This window comes from Choloepus didactylus, chromosome 8 (assembly GCF_015220235.1).
Source record: "Choloepus didactylus isolate mChoDid1 chromosome 8, mChoDid1.pri, whole genome shotgun sequence".
Classification (NCBI taxonomy): Eukaryota; Metazoa; Chordata; class Mammalia; order Pilosa; family Megalonychidae; genus Choloepus; species Choloepus didactylus.
The window spans coordinates 30,676,888-30,691,718 of NC_051314.1; the positions used below are offsets into that span (position 1 = coordinate 30,676,888).

General features: G+C 38.7%; 1 protein-coding gene across 22 annotated transcripts in view; it reads left to right on the forward strand.

Annotated features, from left to right (window-relative positions):
* The window catches only part of ANKS1B (ankyrin repeat and sterile alpha motif domain containing 1B), a 1,210,519-nt gene that overhangs the window by 1,138,492 nt on the left and 57,196 nt on the right, over positions 1–14,831 (forward strand). For all 22 annotated transcript variants that reach the window (XM_037845547.1, XM_037845538.1, XM_037845540.1 and 19 more), the window contains one exon: positions 1,916–2,095. In XM_037845547.1, the coding sequence (XP_037701475.1) occupies positions 1,916–2,095 (180 nt within the window). The remainder of the gene's footprint in view (positions 1–1,915; positions 2,096–14,831) is intronic.

Genomic DNA, 14,831 nt, shown 5'->3' on the forward strand with positions numbered 1-14,831 from the left:
AATTAAATATATATTTTTGAGATTTAGATATACATCTATAATGGAATTCCATCTCACAAACCACAGTTTGTGTAGGGTTCAAGAACCTCTTGCTCACCTCCCACCCCACACTCCCATCTACACCAACAAAGAGGAATGTGCTTTCTATTCAGACTCCTCAAACACAGACAAGGAAAATCGATCTAGGACCACAGTTAAGGAAAGATCAATTTAAAATTAACCTTAGTGTCTTCTATTTTTAAGAAGTAAAAACTGTCCAGCTTTACCCACTTCAAAAATGAGGAATATAGAAATTTATTAAATAAACTATAGTTCAGCTATTTCTTGTAATGATGGTGTAGAAAATCTGAAGAGAAAATATAGAATGGAGAGAGAAATAAAGTGGAAGAGAAAGGAAGACAGGAAGGAAAGAGCAGAGAAAATGAGAAAACAAGAGTTGGTTGTCAGGCACATTTGCAGCAAGAAGGAATAGCTGGCAGTCACTTATTTTCATAAGACATATATGAAGTTTTCTAAAATTAATCAAAAAGCAGGGATCTGCCTGACAAATTGGAGTGTACCCACTCTTCTCGTTATTCAGTCTTGCATTTGCTTGTTTCAGATTCCCTTTCTGCACACATGCAAGTGTCAGAAAAGGTGGTAATAATAAATGATGAACACAAACATGGCACTTAGACATAACTGCCAGTGATGAAATGCAGTGAATTGCCTCTTACCAGTGAACTTTGGCAAATAATATAACTACTGTCACTGTAGCATAGGGTGGGTCAGGAAAGGAGCTGTTAAGATTATTAGTCTTATTCAGGTTTAAAGGGGAAGAAAGTACACAGAGATTTCAGGGAATGGAAGAGAATTGGCTCCAGCCAGGAACCATGAGGAAAACTGATTATTGGGAAAAAAGGAGATACACTGGGATAGTTAGAGACTAATTGAAGGTTTTGAGAGTAGTGAGAGTAGAAATAGGGACCGTTTTTCTCCCACAGTAAGAGGAGCCTCAAGAAAAAAAGAAGCTAGAGGGTGAAGATTGTCTCACCTTCATTTTGCTAAAAGGAAAGGGAGGAGTATAAAGGCACCATCAGTGTAATCATCCTAAAATAACTGGGGAGTAATTTGCTGCTACTTTCTGAACTCCCTTTCCTTCCCCTTCTGTATCCCTCCCACTGGCTCCCTAGAAGGGAGTTACGGGAACAACAGATCAAAGATGGAGATTCCCAAAAAGTGCAGGAATGTAATCTGCCCAAGGACGTCCAGAACATTGGGAGGGTGGGGTGGGGGGCTGACCTGGAGAATCAGATGATCCCAGTCCCCTTCTTACTTGCAAGCACAAGGGCACAGCTCTCTGCTGCTCCAGTCTTACTTCTGACCGGTTTCCCTCAGCTTGAGTTGTCTTTGCCATTGAACGGTATCCTCTGTCATCACATGCTCTGCAGTCTGTATGTGTCACATGACGTGTTTCCATACCTTCTCCTCTTCCCTGCCCTATTGCCAGACCACTCTTTGATGGAAGATCGAGACCCATTGGTTCCATTTTAGCTTTCTCAGCAGAGCCTTTCCCAGAGTTAGTATGCTCTGCCCTCTGAAGACACATTTCCTTCCTTTGTAAGTGCGTGTGATAGTATCAGGGGGCCCCACAGATGTGGGCCTCTCTCCAAAGATCACCCTTAGTGCCAGTGTAAGAAAACAGAGCCAGATTCTTTATACTTTAAGCCTTTGACCTGACATACTTAGAAGAAAAAGTATTGACTAGATCATTGCCACTAATGAAATGATGGAATATTATCAGTACCTTGGCAGTTGATTCAAAAATGACTTCCCAATCCTTTTGTGCCATTTGTCTTGTTAGTATTTCGCAGTTTTGAAACCAAAGGTTAGCTGCGAGAACATGGTATTTATTTCATGATGTATTTCCATTCAGGAACCCAGTGGTAACCACACTCCTCCTCAGTTGTCTCCATCACTTAGCCAAAGCACTTACACCACTGGTGGCTCCCTAGACGTTCCTCACATTATCATGCAGGGCGATGCAAGGAGGAGAAGAAATGAGAACTACTTTGATGATATTCCCCGATCGAAACTGGAGAGGCAGATGGCCCAGGTAAAGTATCAAAAGTCTCTGTGATAGTTTGCCTTTCACTACCAGCAGTTAATGCACTCTAATATTGAACATGTAGCTTGTTATGGATTGGCCACACCTAACTGGTATTTTACCAGTGTGTGCCATGTCTTTCATTCCCTGCTCCCTTGAACTGAAACAGACCTTTCTGGGAATGGAGTATATGCACACATACTTGTTACACATTCTTACTATAGAAATTATGTCTGATCTCATTGCACCCAGAAAGTCTTGGCCCTAAAGGGAATAAAACTGTGTAAGATTCAATCGTACTGAAAATGAATGATAAGTCTAGATTATGAAATGTAAATTCGTTGGAAGACAGGGCAGAAGTTGGGGAAAAGTATTAACTCAGTAATGTTTCTAATTTTCTCCCAAGTTTTACACATTTGTATAGAATTGCACTGCTGGGATTTGTTGAATCATCTCCTGCTGTCACCTTGAATGGTTGAAAATGGTGGTGCTGCCTGACAGAAATAACTGAAAAGAAAGATCTGTTGCTTTCAGACCTTTCCATGTCTAGCCTGTCCTCACGTTGCTGGTCAGAAACTTGAGTCAGTTATTGAGAAACCTGCGACTGTCCTCAAACCACATTCAGATGGGCAGTTAGCTCCACAGTTTCATCCTGGGAGTCGGATTTGTTGACAACTATTGGCAGAATCAACTCTTTTCATCCTCATTCTAGGTTTAGATTGACTTGCCAAGAGGCTTCTCTCAACCTCCCACACCTGAGATGAGAATCTCGAGGTGAAAATTTGACTGTAATTGCTTTGCCTTCATTGCTAAATATTTTTCTCAACTCTTTGGTGAAATTCTGATTTTAAAAGTCTTTGGTAAACATTCTGTGCTGCAGCTCACAAAAGAAAAATGTGAAGAGAATGTTCTGGAAACCATGACTGTTCTGCCTGCAAATACCCTGGAGATACTGTATCTATGTTAAACTCTTTCAATATTGAATTATTCTCAGGGGTCTTCTGCAGGGAATGGCAATGTTGGGATTATGGAGACTCTTTGATTGAAGGGAGATGGAAAATGTAGTAGCAATCAGAAAAGACTAACTTTCCCTTCCTCTCTTATTAAGTTCTGTCTTTTAATCCTTATTACTGTTTTCACTGACATTCTTTTAAATAGGGAGTCTAAAAGCTTTTTTCTCCCCAAGTTGTTCATATATTCCCTGCTTATTTGTTAGTATTTATGGATCACATATGTGGTTAAATTTCTTTAATGAGAGCATCTCAGAGGGGTGGTTTGTTTTAACCTCGAACCACGTGGTCCTTATGTATTAATATAAACTGCATCTTTTTCTCCCCTGGGTAAGAAAAAAACAATCCTCCTTCTTTGATGAACATCAGCTATTGACTGTGCCAACTTCAGTAACAGAATCCACCTGTCTCAGATGCTCACATCATTTATGAAATTTTTCCACGTGGTACAGTTTTTTCGGAGAGGGATTCATTACTCATACCAATGTATGAACACTCAGAAAGAATCTAGCAAGATCGCTCCCTCACTTTCTCCATGAGGTTCACAAGCCAGGGCAATAGTGCCTTTGGAATAGCCCAAATCTCTTTCCTGTCATTCCCATCCACATTCATCCCCTCCAGGAATTGTCTTGCCTCAAAAAAATGGAGTGAACTTTTATCTGGCCTGGTGAGAAAAGCCCAAAAGCAGAAAGAACAGAGAGATTTTCAGGTTGATAGGGAGAAGGTGTATGTGAGGGTGCTTATTACCCAACATGTGAAACTAACATTGGTCAAATGACTGATGAAGACACAGGCCTCCATCGGTACCTATGAGCTTATTGGAAGCTTTCTAAAAGCCTGCCCGTCGATATAGCACTTTTGCTGCAGAGAAAATAGGAGTCGGCACTGCAGAAATCTGATCAATAAGAAAAAGGGATTCTGGGATAGCAGTTCTGCAGATAGGTTTTGTTAATTGCAGTTTATGTGTTTATTTTGAGAATGTTTTCTAGTCTGGCATTGCCAGAATTCGTGGAGACATGAATGCATACCTCTTAGAAATAGTGCCATTTCAAAGCTTTGAAGTCTATCAAAAGATGAAATACCCAGTAATTTTGTTGTTCATGTTTTTTTCTTATGCTTCCTTTGTTGGTCATTTGCTGTAATAATTTTGAAATCCACTTGCTTTTTTAACAACCTGTCATCCTCTCTCTCAGACCACATTCTTCCCTGAAGATATGTACTTTAGCCAGTACAGTTGAGTCTTCCTAAAGACTTGAATTAGCAATTAAAATTTCTGTAAGCAAGCTGCCAGCTGTCCCTCCTTCCAAAAAGGAGCTCAGTCCCTGAGGTTCTTCCCCAAGGGGCTTATTGAAGCTTGGTTAAGGCTTGCCTAACCAGTCTCTTTCTGCTTCCCACTGAAACACGGAAGTTCACCCTCAGGATTTCTTTCTTACCTAGTAAAAGAAAGAAAAATGCAATCAAGAGAAAAATCACCGGGACAGATTCATGTTCTCAGAAACCTCTCTACTTCAAGTTTGACTGAGCCCCCACTGGAGTAATTTGGAATTCTAGCCGCAGGCCAGAAAGTTCTTGGTGGCTATAGTAATTCATAGGAGTTTTGTCTTCTTAAGGTCTGCCTAACAGATGTTTAGAAAATCAGTGGCTCAAGTTAAACTGAAATAAATTTAATGTCCATTCCACCTGTTGTGGGTTGGCAAATATTTTTTGTAAAAGGTAACGCTAGAGTGGTGTTTAATTACTTGTTTTCAGTTTAAACCAATATTTTAAAATATCTGTCTTGGAATACAGGAGACTTGAAAACACCGTAGCTACTGTTTGCTTTTATTATGAATATGCGAGAAACAAAATTGAGTTCAGCACTAATGGCATTTTTTAAACTACTGAATATAATGATGTAAACGCATCTAAACAATGAGGTTCCTATCATGCTGAAAATATAGCTTCTCTAGCCTGTAATCCCAAATTGTACTCATTAGGCCAGAAGTTCTGAAATTCTCCCCCGTTTCCTAACCTTAATAGATAAATGTTGCACTCACATTTGGATAATTATAGCTTAATGTGTGTAGTGCTTTAAAATTTTGAGAGTACTTTCATATCCATCTCATTTTAGCATGAACAAGGTGTCCTACGCAACTATTTGTATGCACATGGCACATCAGCTTTTTAAGTCAGAATTCTGCAGAGATGAGGTGGTAAATGAAAAGATGGAAAAAAAGAGCACAAGGAGAAAAAATGTTTCCAGGATTCAGGGCCTAATTGCAAACTTTAGAAGTTTTCTTGAATGATATTTTGCAGAAGCCAAAGCACTCTTAAAATGAATAAAAAAGGAAAGTGGGAGGATCTGCGGGTTTAGAAACCACATTCTCAAAACTTATGAAGAAAGGTAAAAGGGTTTCCAAATGCTGAAACTTATGACCATTTATAGATGACTTACATTTATAGAAAAATGTTATGGAAAAGTAAAATAGTACGTATATTTTCACAAAATAAAAACAGACTCCTCAGCAGTAAGATAAGTATATATCTTTGCATGAATTTTAACCTAAATATTAGTGAGGAAAATCCATAATGAAGAAGGCCTTGTGTTTTGAATGCTTTTTCTCAATAAAAATATCAATATTGCCTGGGCAATAAGTTAGACACTATAAAGGCTTTTTCTAGATCATTTCTAAATCATTGGAACATTGGTTTAGATGAAAGTCTAATGTTTCCTGATTCCAATAAGATTACTTAATAAGTATGACTAGATCAATTGCTTCTATATTTAAAAGCACTTTACACACTACATTAGTTCTACAAATGTTCATTATTTTGATATTATTAAAGGAAAAGAAAGGGACACTGAGCTGTATGGAGCCCCTGCCATGGTCAGGTCCATGCCTGGCACCCCCATGCAGTATCTCATTTAATCCTCACAGCACCCCATTTTACACATGAGGAAGCCGAAGTCATTGAGTGCTCTGCCTTGCAGCTGGCAAATGGCAGAACCAGGACGCAAGCCTGGGTCTGCTTGACCATTTCCTTGTTCCACCATGCCCCCTGATTCCCTGTGAGCTGCCTCTGTATTAAAAGGATATAAAATATTTTAATGACAGTTCAACAAATACTAATTTCCTGTCTGCTCTGATGGATCATGCTTATGTTAGCACAGCAAGCAGGACAAAGATAAAAATCACTAGTAGTTTGGTTGAAACTAGTTGAATCAGCTCATCGTTATCCCCACGAAATCTTTTTACATGCAACTCTACAACGGTTACTTTTAGTGGAGACCACACACATCTCGGCAGAATTCTGTCCTTCTCTCATGTTTGTGAAAAGCTTTGTATAGCAGAGTAGGGTTTACTCTGTATACAGAGAAATTCCTGCCCTGGTTTCTCCACAAAGCAGATGCTCTTTCCCGAGTGGCTACTTCAGGTGGAGTCCTTTCTGATTTGGTTTCTTTCTGGTTGTGTGACTTGGGCCAACTCATATTGTTTTTCTGAACTTCAGTTTCCTTGTCTTTAAAATGTACGTAACGCCTCCTCCTTGGGTTTGCCTGTATCACGTAAGAGAATTTTTGTGAAAGCAGATCCTAAACTGTAAAGCACTATATAGGTGATATGACTGTCAATTCAGATAAATCACCTGTCAGTCCTTAAATTTCTTATACTCCCCTTTATCCACTGGAGGACCAATTCATGTCAGTGATATTAGACAAGTTATAGAGTTGTATGGAAATCATCTTTTTATTCCAGTGTTATCCATGCTTAGAATGTATATTGAAAATAAAATTGGAATTTTCCTTATTATTTTAATTGTATAAATACAAAACCTGTTAAGGAGCTTAAATCATAACGCAGAAGAGATCTTTGTAGAATGATCGTCAAAGCCAGGGAAAGCAGAGGATAAATGGAATACTTCTCTACAAATTCAGGCTACGAAAGTATGTAGCAAAGGGTATCTTACAATGATAACATGTTTTATTAATATGGTAAAATAAAACCTTGAGAAGAAGAGGTATTTTTTTTCCTTTAATGAAATTTAGAACTTGTTTGAGATATACAGTACATAAAATTGTTAGCTAGTAGGTATCCCAACAGGCCATGAGGCAAATGGGAAAGAAGGAAGGTAGTAATTTGTTCCTGTGTTGAAAGAACAGTGTTTTACAAGTCTTTTTCCGCATCAACTAAAAAAGTTCTTATTACTGTGTTACATCAGATTTTTTTCAATGCCCATAAGTTAGTAGCTACTTTTTGATTTAGATTTTTATCACGTAACTGCTACTCAGAAAGGGTGAACCTGTACATGACTTCAAAATTCTCTTCCATGAAGGTGTAAGGAGCAAGTCCTAATACTTAAGCACAGACAGATAATATATAACCAAAAAGAAGGTTAATAATCAACTCAGTAAGCTCTTCCATTAGGAGCTTCCACTTTGACAGCTTGTCAAGTTGGCAGGCTGACATGCAGCTTCAGGGATAACTTGGGCTGTTGATGCTATCTGTGCCCTGTTTTAAGCCAAAAACTCTAGACCAAGCACCATCTATTACCAAAGGCATATCAAGCAAAGAAGAAAAATGGTGCTTTTATACTTGGAATTTAAACCTGATGTATTAAACACCTTGGGTACTAATATGGAAGTTAATTGCCTCATCTCAACATATATCCTACTCTACTTGTGACAACCTTGGGGTTAGATTTGTGTCTTTCAGACAACATTGGAAAGTTGCTATATATCCTGTATATCCATTTTAGGAAACAATCAGAAGAAGTAGGATTATCACTGAGGTGGATTTTTTTTTTAGGTTATGATACTCATCTTACGAGTTTACTTTCTTTGGTTCCTATCAAGTCCACCTAGGAGGCAAATTAGATGGTCAGAAGTTTTTTCTGGCAGACCCCAATGGAGCTAAACACCTCCAGTCATTTTGCTATAGAAGCTCTTGATATCTCCACCTTCCCTCCATATGCTGATGCTTAACCAAGGTAAATGTTTCCAATTAAAACCAGACTGACCGTGCATATTTTTTAATATCAGTGGAAGGAAATATTCTGTTTTCAACTGAATAAATAAGAAATCAAACAGTATATTAAAACACTTTCAGTAGACTTAACTTGTGCTATTTCTTAGTGTCCTAGTTATTTATGCTTGCTGACCTTGAGCAGCTTGTTTACAGAGGCACATCAGGCTACTTTCCACTTGCTAAATTTTTGGAATGTTTCTCACTATATTGAGTCCAGTTCTTGGATTTTCACAGATCAGAGTTTTGGTTATTATCTGACCTTGTTAAATTTTCAAGGGTAAGAGAAGTCTCTTGTTCTCCTTCTCCCTTTTCCTTTTCTTTTTCCATGTAAAAAAAACAAAGGGAAGGTGTTTAATGTCTGAAGGAAATAGAACTGATTATGTGGTTCCATCCCAGTTAATTCCATTTGTGTATGACTAAAGTAATATATTAGTTAAAGACTCATCTGGATGCATGCAAGTAGCAAAAGTCCAACTCAAAATGGCTTAAGCAGAAAAGGGAATATATTTGAATGGTTTCAGGCAGACCTGAATCCAGGTGCTAATATGTCTTACTGCTCTTCATCTCGTGGCTCTGCTGTTTTCTGGTTGGCTCTTTACCCAAACAGGCTTTCAAGCAAAATTCCTGCTAAACTTGAATCTATAAGAAAGAGAGCTTATCTTTCCAAGAGTTTCAAGAAAATTCCCAATATTGAGTCCCATTGGTTCTGTCTGTCCCTGAGCTAATCAGGAAGGGAAGTGGGGAAGAAACGAGAGTGTGATGTGATTGGCTAGGCAAAGGTCACATGCCTGGGAGCAGTTTTAACTCCACCTGGAGCACGTGGACTGAGAGAAGCAGAGAGACCCCCAGTGAGCAGCCTGGATGCTGTTACGGGAGAAGACGCAATGTTTCTAGGCAGACAGAAACAGCAATTGTAAGCACCTGAATAAACCCACTTTGGAGTATTCTAATGGAATATTGTTATATCACATGGATATTGATTTCATTTTTTGTGTCTAATTTGATGAGATGAAAAAAATACCAGACTAGAAATAATGAGGTCAGGGTTCAAAGCCCATCTCTGCCATCTCTGCTGCCTGTTACCTCTGTGGGGTCAGACAATCTCTTCGCTACTCAAAGCCTTAGTTTTCTCTTCCCAGAGTGAGGTGAATGCCCACTTCACATCATTGTGAGGCACAAATAAAATAACATTTGTCAAAGAATTTTATAAACTATAAAGCAATACATTTGGGTAGTTTTATAAATTATATTTTTGGAGGTAACTTCTAGTTTTCTTTTGCATTATGCTTTTTCAACTGCAACTGGAAATAAATATATTTTAAATTAAAGCTCCTAATATTTCACTTTTACAAAGCTAAATATTTCTATTCCCCAACTGTAATACTTCTCCACTGATATGGAAACAATCCTTATGAATGCAAACACCATACAAGTTCCTACCCATGTTATCATCTAGTTAGCATTTGAACTTTAAAAAAAAGTAAGTATGGATAATACACATACTTAAGCATTTTAAAATGTAAAGCATCTTTATGAGTTAATATATTTCAAAATACATTAGTGATATTTTGAGATTTCACTTAAAGATATTTTATTTCCTATGATAAAATGTATACTGGCTTCACAGGGACAAGTCCTGGCTCTTCCTTAGTCATTTTTGTATTCTCCTGTAATGGGCACTCCATGAAATCTTATTGACTCGACTACTTTCCATAAGATTAAAGCCACCATAAAACCATAGGGTTTTAGGACATAACAGTTTGGACAAATTGAGACGGTCTCAAGTCTTTTACGGAAAATAAACTGCCTGAAATAGCAGCATATCACCTGCCTAGCTTAGATCTGGTGGTTCATTGTCATTATCACCAGAGACAACACTAATTAACACACCTTTTTAAAGGTGAAATTGAGGCAGAGAGAGCTTATGTTGCTTGCCCAAGATCATACGGATTATAAGAAGTAGAATGAGGAGTTGAATTTAGGCAATCTGAATGGTTACAGGTTTATGAGCTCTTCCAGTTATCTCTACAAACTGGGCGCTGGCAGAAGTGACATTCTACAAATTCTAAAACCTTCTAAAGGGCCTCTAATAACTTATATAAATGTAAGTTTAGTAGAGAATTTAACCTCAAAGTTGATGTGGATAAATATTATATTTGCAGAAAATCTTTTGCCGTTGACATCCAATCTTTCATTCTCTACAAATCAGGGATAACAATTGCTTCATGGAAATAATTGTTAGATAATGTGAACCTCTTTCTCTACGGACCTCTATTTTAATGAAGTTTGAATGCAGCATCATAGAAATGCACAGTGATTTGCATTTCTGTGTGTGTATTAATGGCTAAAAGATTCCTCTTTTCTTTGTTAAAGAAAAGTAAAAAATTTTAGGGTGGGAAGGGCCAGAAAATGTGTCTAATCCTGTCTTTTAATTGATGTAGGCAATCCTCCTGTGACATTCTTAACAGACAGCCACAACTTTCTGCTTGAACACGTCACTGGAAAGATAGCCCCCTCTTTCTGAGGCATTCCCATCATTGCAAAATTTCTAGTTGCTAGAACATTGGTCATATACTGAATTGAAATAAGCCTCCCTGAAACTCCATCCTTGTTACTTAATGCTGTCTTCTGAAACAACAGGGAGAGTGTGTGGCTATTCTGGCTGAAAGCAATTCTTTGAGAATTTGAAGACAATTTGATGTCTTCCCCTCACTATATTAAACATATCCAGCTCCTTGCCAACTTTATTCTGATAAGTGGGATATGGGCTACACGGCATCCTATTTCCCAAGCTCTCGGCATGTCTGTTTTGTTGACGTTCATGCTGAACAGCAATAACCTATTGTTAATTCTTACTGAGCCTTTTTTCGTGAAAATTGCCCAGTCTTTTTTCAGTGGTCCCTATTGAGCCATGTCTCCCTTCCCAGCTCTCAGAAGTACTTGTGTGTGTGTTTAACCATAAAGCAGACTTTTACATTTGCATTATTTCCTTTCAGGTAAAAGTTTTGCCAAGTTGTATATCCAATAATCCCAAAATCCTGACCTTTTTTAAACTTGATTGTCACTCTGTTTACCAGCTGTCCTTCCCAACTGTGTAATGTATTAATTTTAAGAGCCTACCTCAAAAAAAAAAAATGCCTTTCAATTTGTTCAACTTACCAATTTTAGTGTTGAACAAGGCAAAATTAAGGGGAAAACTGTGTAGCCTTCTACCACAGACATTGTAGGTTGGCATCATTCAAGATGCTTGTTCAACTAGACCTTGTTTTTCCATATTTTTACAAGGATAAAATGGGGAAATAGTGGAGGGCTCAGTAAACATTGTTGAGCTAATGGCTTTGTCCAATACCTCGTTTACCAGAGGCAAGATTTTTGAGCATCTAGTTAATAAATGGGATTACATAAAGAAAATGATGGTCTCGGCTGGCAAGAAAGGAACATAATGTATTTTTCAGAGAGATGTTACAGGCAAAGAACAATATTATTTTGCAAGATCTGTTTTCCTTGCAGCAATTCATGGTATGATAAAAAGCTGATTGCTGCTTTTCAGAATGAGTTATGAATATTTCCGCTTTTTAGTAGTCCTGAAAATGTTCGTCTCAGTAGTGGTGGCATCCAAACTTTGAAGTAGAGCAAGAAAAATAGCCTTTATTGCTATAAACAGAATCATCCAATTGACTGAAATTCCTTGCTACCTCCAGAGAACCTGGGGACTGTACAATAATATCTGAATTGCACAGACAGTGTTCATTTTTTTTCTTTGCTCTATTTTTCCTGTGAAGAAATTTCATAAATAACTGTGTAATGCCATTTAGGGCTACAATTGTCATATTAGGGAATGCAGGTTGTATATTATCTCTACAAATGAATAACAGATATCACATAAGCCTATCGTTTTCTCTGAATTTGGCAGCTAAGGGCTTGTTTTATGTACTATCTGTATGAGAATCTGAGTTAATGTGAAAGGAAGAAAGAATGAAGGAAGGAGAAAGAAAGGGAAGGGGAGAGAGAGGGAGAGAGATAGAGATAGATAAATACTAAGAGAGAGAGAGAAAGAGAGAGAGAGAGGGAGAGATGGAGGGAAGGAGGGAACCTTAAACTTGAGCAGGCCACAGGCAGTATCAAGAATTTATATCATGCCAGTTGATTTAAGGATGGGACCGACCCCGGTGTTTTCTTCCTCCTCCTTTTGGTTGACTGACTGATGCTGACACCAGAAATCGTGGGCCACACACACACACATCACTGGAGAAACAACTACAGGCCTGAATTTTCCCTTCCTGCAGGTGATCACCTATCTGTCCAAGAATCTTCCCCATAGATGGAGGGGGATGGTCAGGATTCTGAAGGTGTGAGAGGACTGCTCTTCAGAAAGGTGGAAAAATGACAGGAAGCAGCATTTTCTTGACTTCAGCATTCCCCGCCAATAAAATAGTTAATCTGAAACTAAAAAGGGTCAGGGAACATCGACTTCTTTCTTTCACCCTTCACCTTAGATCAAACCGACTAGAAATAAAGACACAGACCCAGAATTCAAGAAGCTGACAATGTCATTGAAGAGAAGATCTAAATCACATGTGGTTGTTGGAGATTGGTGTCTATTTCATAAAACTCATCTAAGAGAAGAGGAGAAGGATCTTTTCTTTGATTCCAACAATGGAACAGAAGAAATGATCACATGCTGGTTGCAGCCTCTGGGTAACATGGGAGAGACAAAAAGGTCTGATTTTCTGATTTCCAGGCAGGGTTCAGTTAGCGTCCATGGACGAAGAAACCTAGGGGCTGTCTCTACTGGAAGAAAAGATGTATACAAGGTGTTTGGTGCTTTATTCCCTGACTGAACTGAATTTGTTTGACTCTGTCCTTTGACAGCTCTTACTTCATTTAAGTCTCTGCTCAAGGGGCCGCTCAGTTTGCTACTGACTGAGGCTCCCTTTGTTAGGATGCCCTTTTTTCTTCTGCCTTTGAAACTGTTTTGTTCTCTTCAAGTTTGTTTATGTTTTATTTCAGAAGCGCTGTCATCCAGGAAAAGGAATGGACTTCATTATTCCTTTAAATTTCACTCCAAACCTTTCACACCTCTTGTCAGATTCTTTCTGGTCAATATCTGCACACCCCAGAGGGTAAAAGAATTATGACAAATATAAGGGAGAAACAGAGGAAAAGCCAATTTTTTTTCAGGGCTGAAACAAGCCAGAAAATTTCATCTCTGATAGAATCTGGCTGGAGGGCTCTATTCATAAAAGTTTCTTTATTAAACCAGCACTACAACATCAGCAGACTCCCAGCAGGTTTCCAAAACCTAATTGGTGTGCTGGAATATATGAAGCTGTTGTTGGCTTGATCTGTTCTGAGACCCACCAACAGCCTTTCATTCCCAGTTCACTGCTGGTCCTGGCAGTGGGAAAAGGATTGTGTCTATAACAATACCCATTCCAGAAATGTTGAATAAAAGCAGGGCTGATCCCAACTCATCTTAGCAGCCTATATAGACGATCACACGATAGATGGTCAGTAACTGTCTTTGAATGAATGTCAGGTTCTTATGCTCTAAACTTTTTTCAAATTTTAATTTCTGCTTGAAATGTTAATCCTTTTACAGTATGGAAAGCACAGAATTGATTTTATGCAGTATGCTAGCGTGTTCAGGGAAGGCTTTCCTGAGAAGGTGACGTTTAAGTAGAACCCTGAAGGAAGTGAGGGTGCTAATCCTGCAGGATCTTGAGGAAGAACATTTCAGCAGAAGGAGAAGCAGATACAGGGGCTTTGAAGCAGAAGTGTGCTTTGCTCTCGGCACTGAGAGAGAAAGAGGAAGAGAGGATGGAGAGAAGGGTAGAGTGGTAAGGCATTTGCAGGCCATTGTTGGGGCTCGGGTTGTCCTCTTAGATGGAGCAGATTGCCACAATCTGGCTTTCACTTTAAATGGATCATTTTGGCTGGATTGAGAATAGATACTCAGAGGAGAAAGGTGAAGGCATTGAAACTGGTTAGGAAGCTAATGGAATAATCCAAATACAAGAAAGTGGTGGCTTGGACCAGGCAAGCAATGGGAGGGTAAGAAGTGGAAGTAGATTTTAGAAGTAAGTTCAATAGGATTTGCTCCTGGACTGAGTGTGAAATGTGAGAGAAAGGATGTCTCCAACATTTTGAGACTGAACAACTGGAAGAATGAGGTTGCTATTGTAAGAAAGCTTGTAGGGAAGGTGAGGGCAAGTAGGATGTTTATTTAACATCAAAGATCGAGATGCTTATTTAACATCAAAGTGGAAGTGTCACGTAGGCACCTAGAAATCTGAGTCTGAGGTTCAGAGAAGTCTGGGCTGGAGATACAAATTTGGGAGCCAGGACTTGGTGAGACCACATAGTATAGCCAGAGAAAGGAAGAGTATTGGAGGAGTATGAGAAGCAAGACTTGATCATTGGATTTGACAGAGGGGAGTTTACTGAGAAAAGGGATTTCCATGGAGTGGGCTCAGGTGAGGTCAAGAAGGAGAAAGTGGAGACCATGGGTATAGAACTCTCTCAGAGAGGTTTGCTTTAAGTGGAACAGAGAAATTGAGCAGGAGCTCTAGAAGAGAGGGGGTTTGTTTGCTTTTAGTGAAAGTTTTATGGAATGTTTCAGTAAAGAGGGCAAAATGGATGATGAAGCAGAGAATTTATTGTAAACTGCTGGATCACTACCAATGGACTAGAAATGAAGTCCACTTTTAGGAGGAAAACTTTGGAGATTGG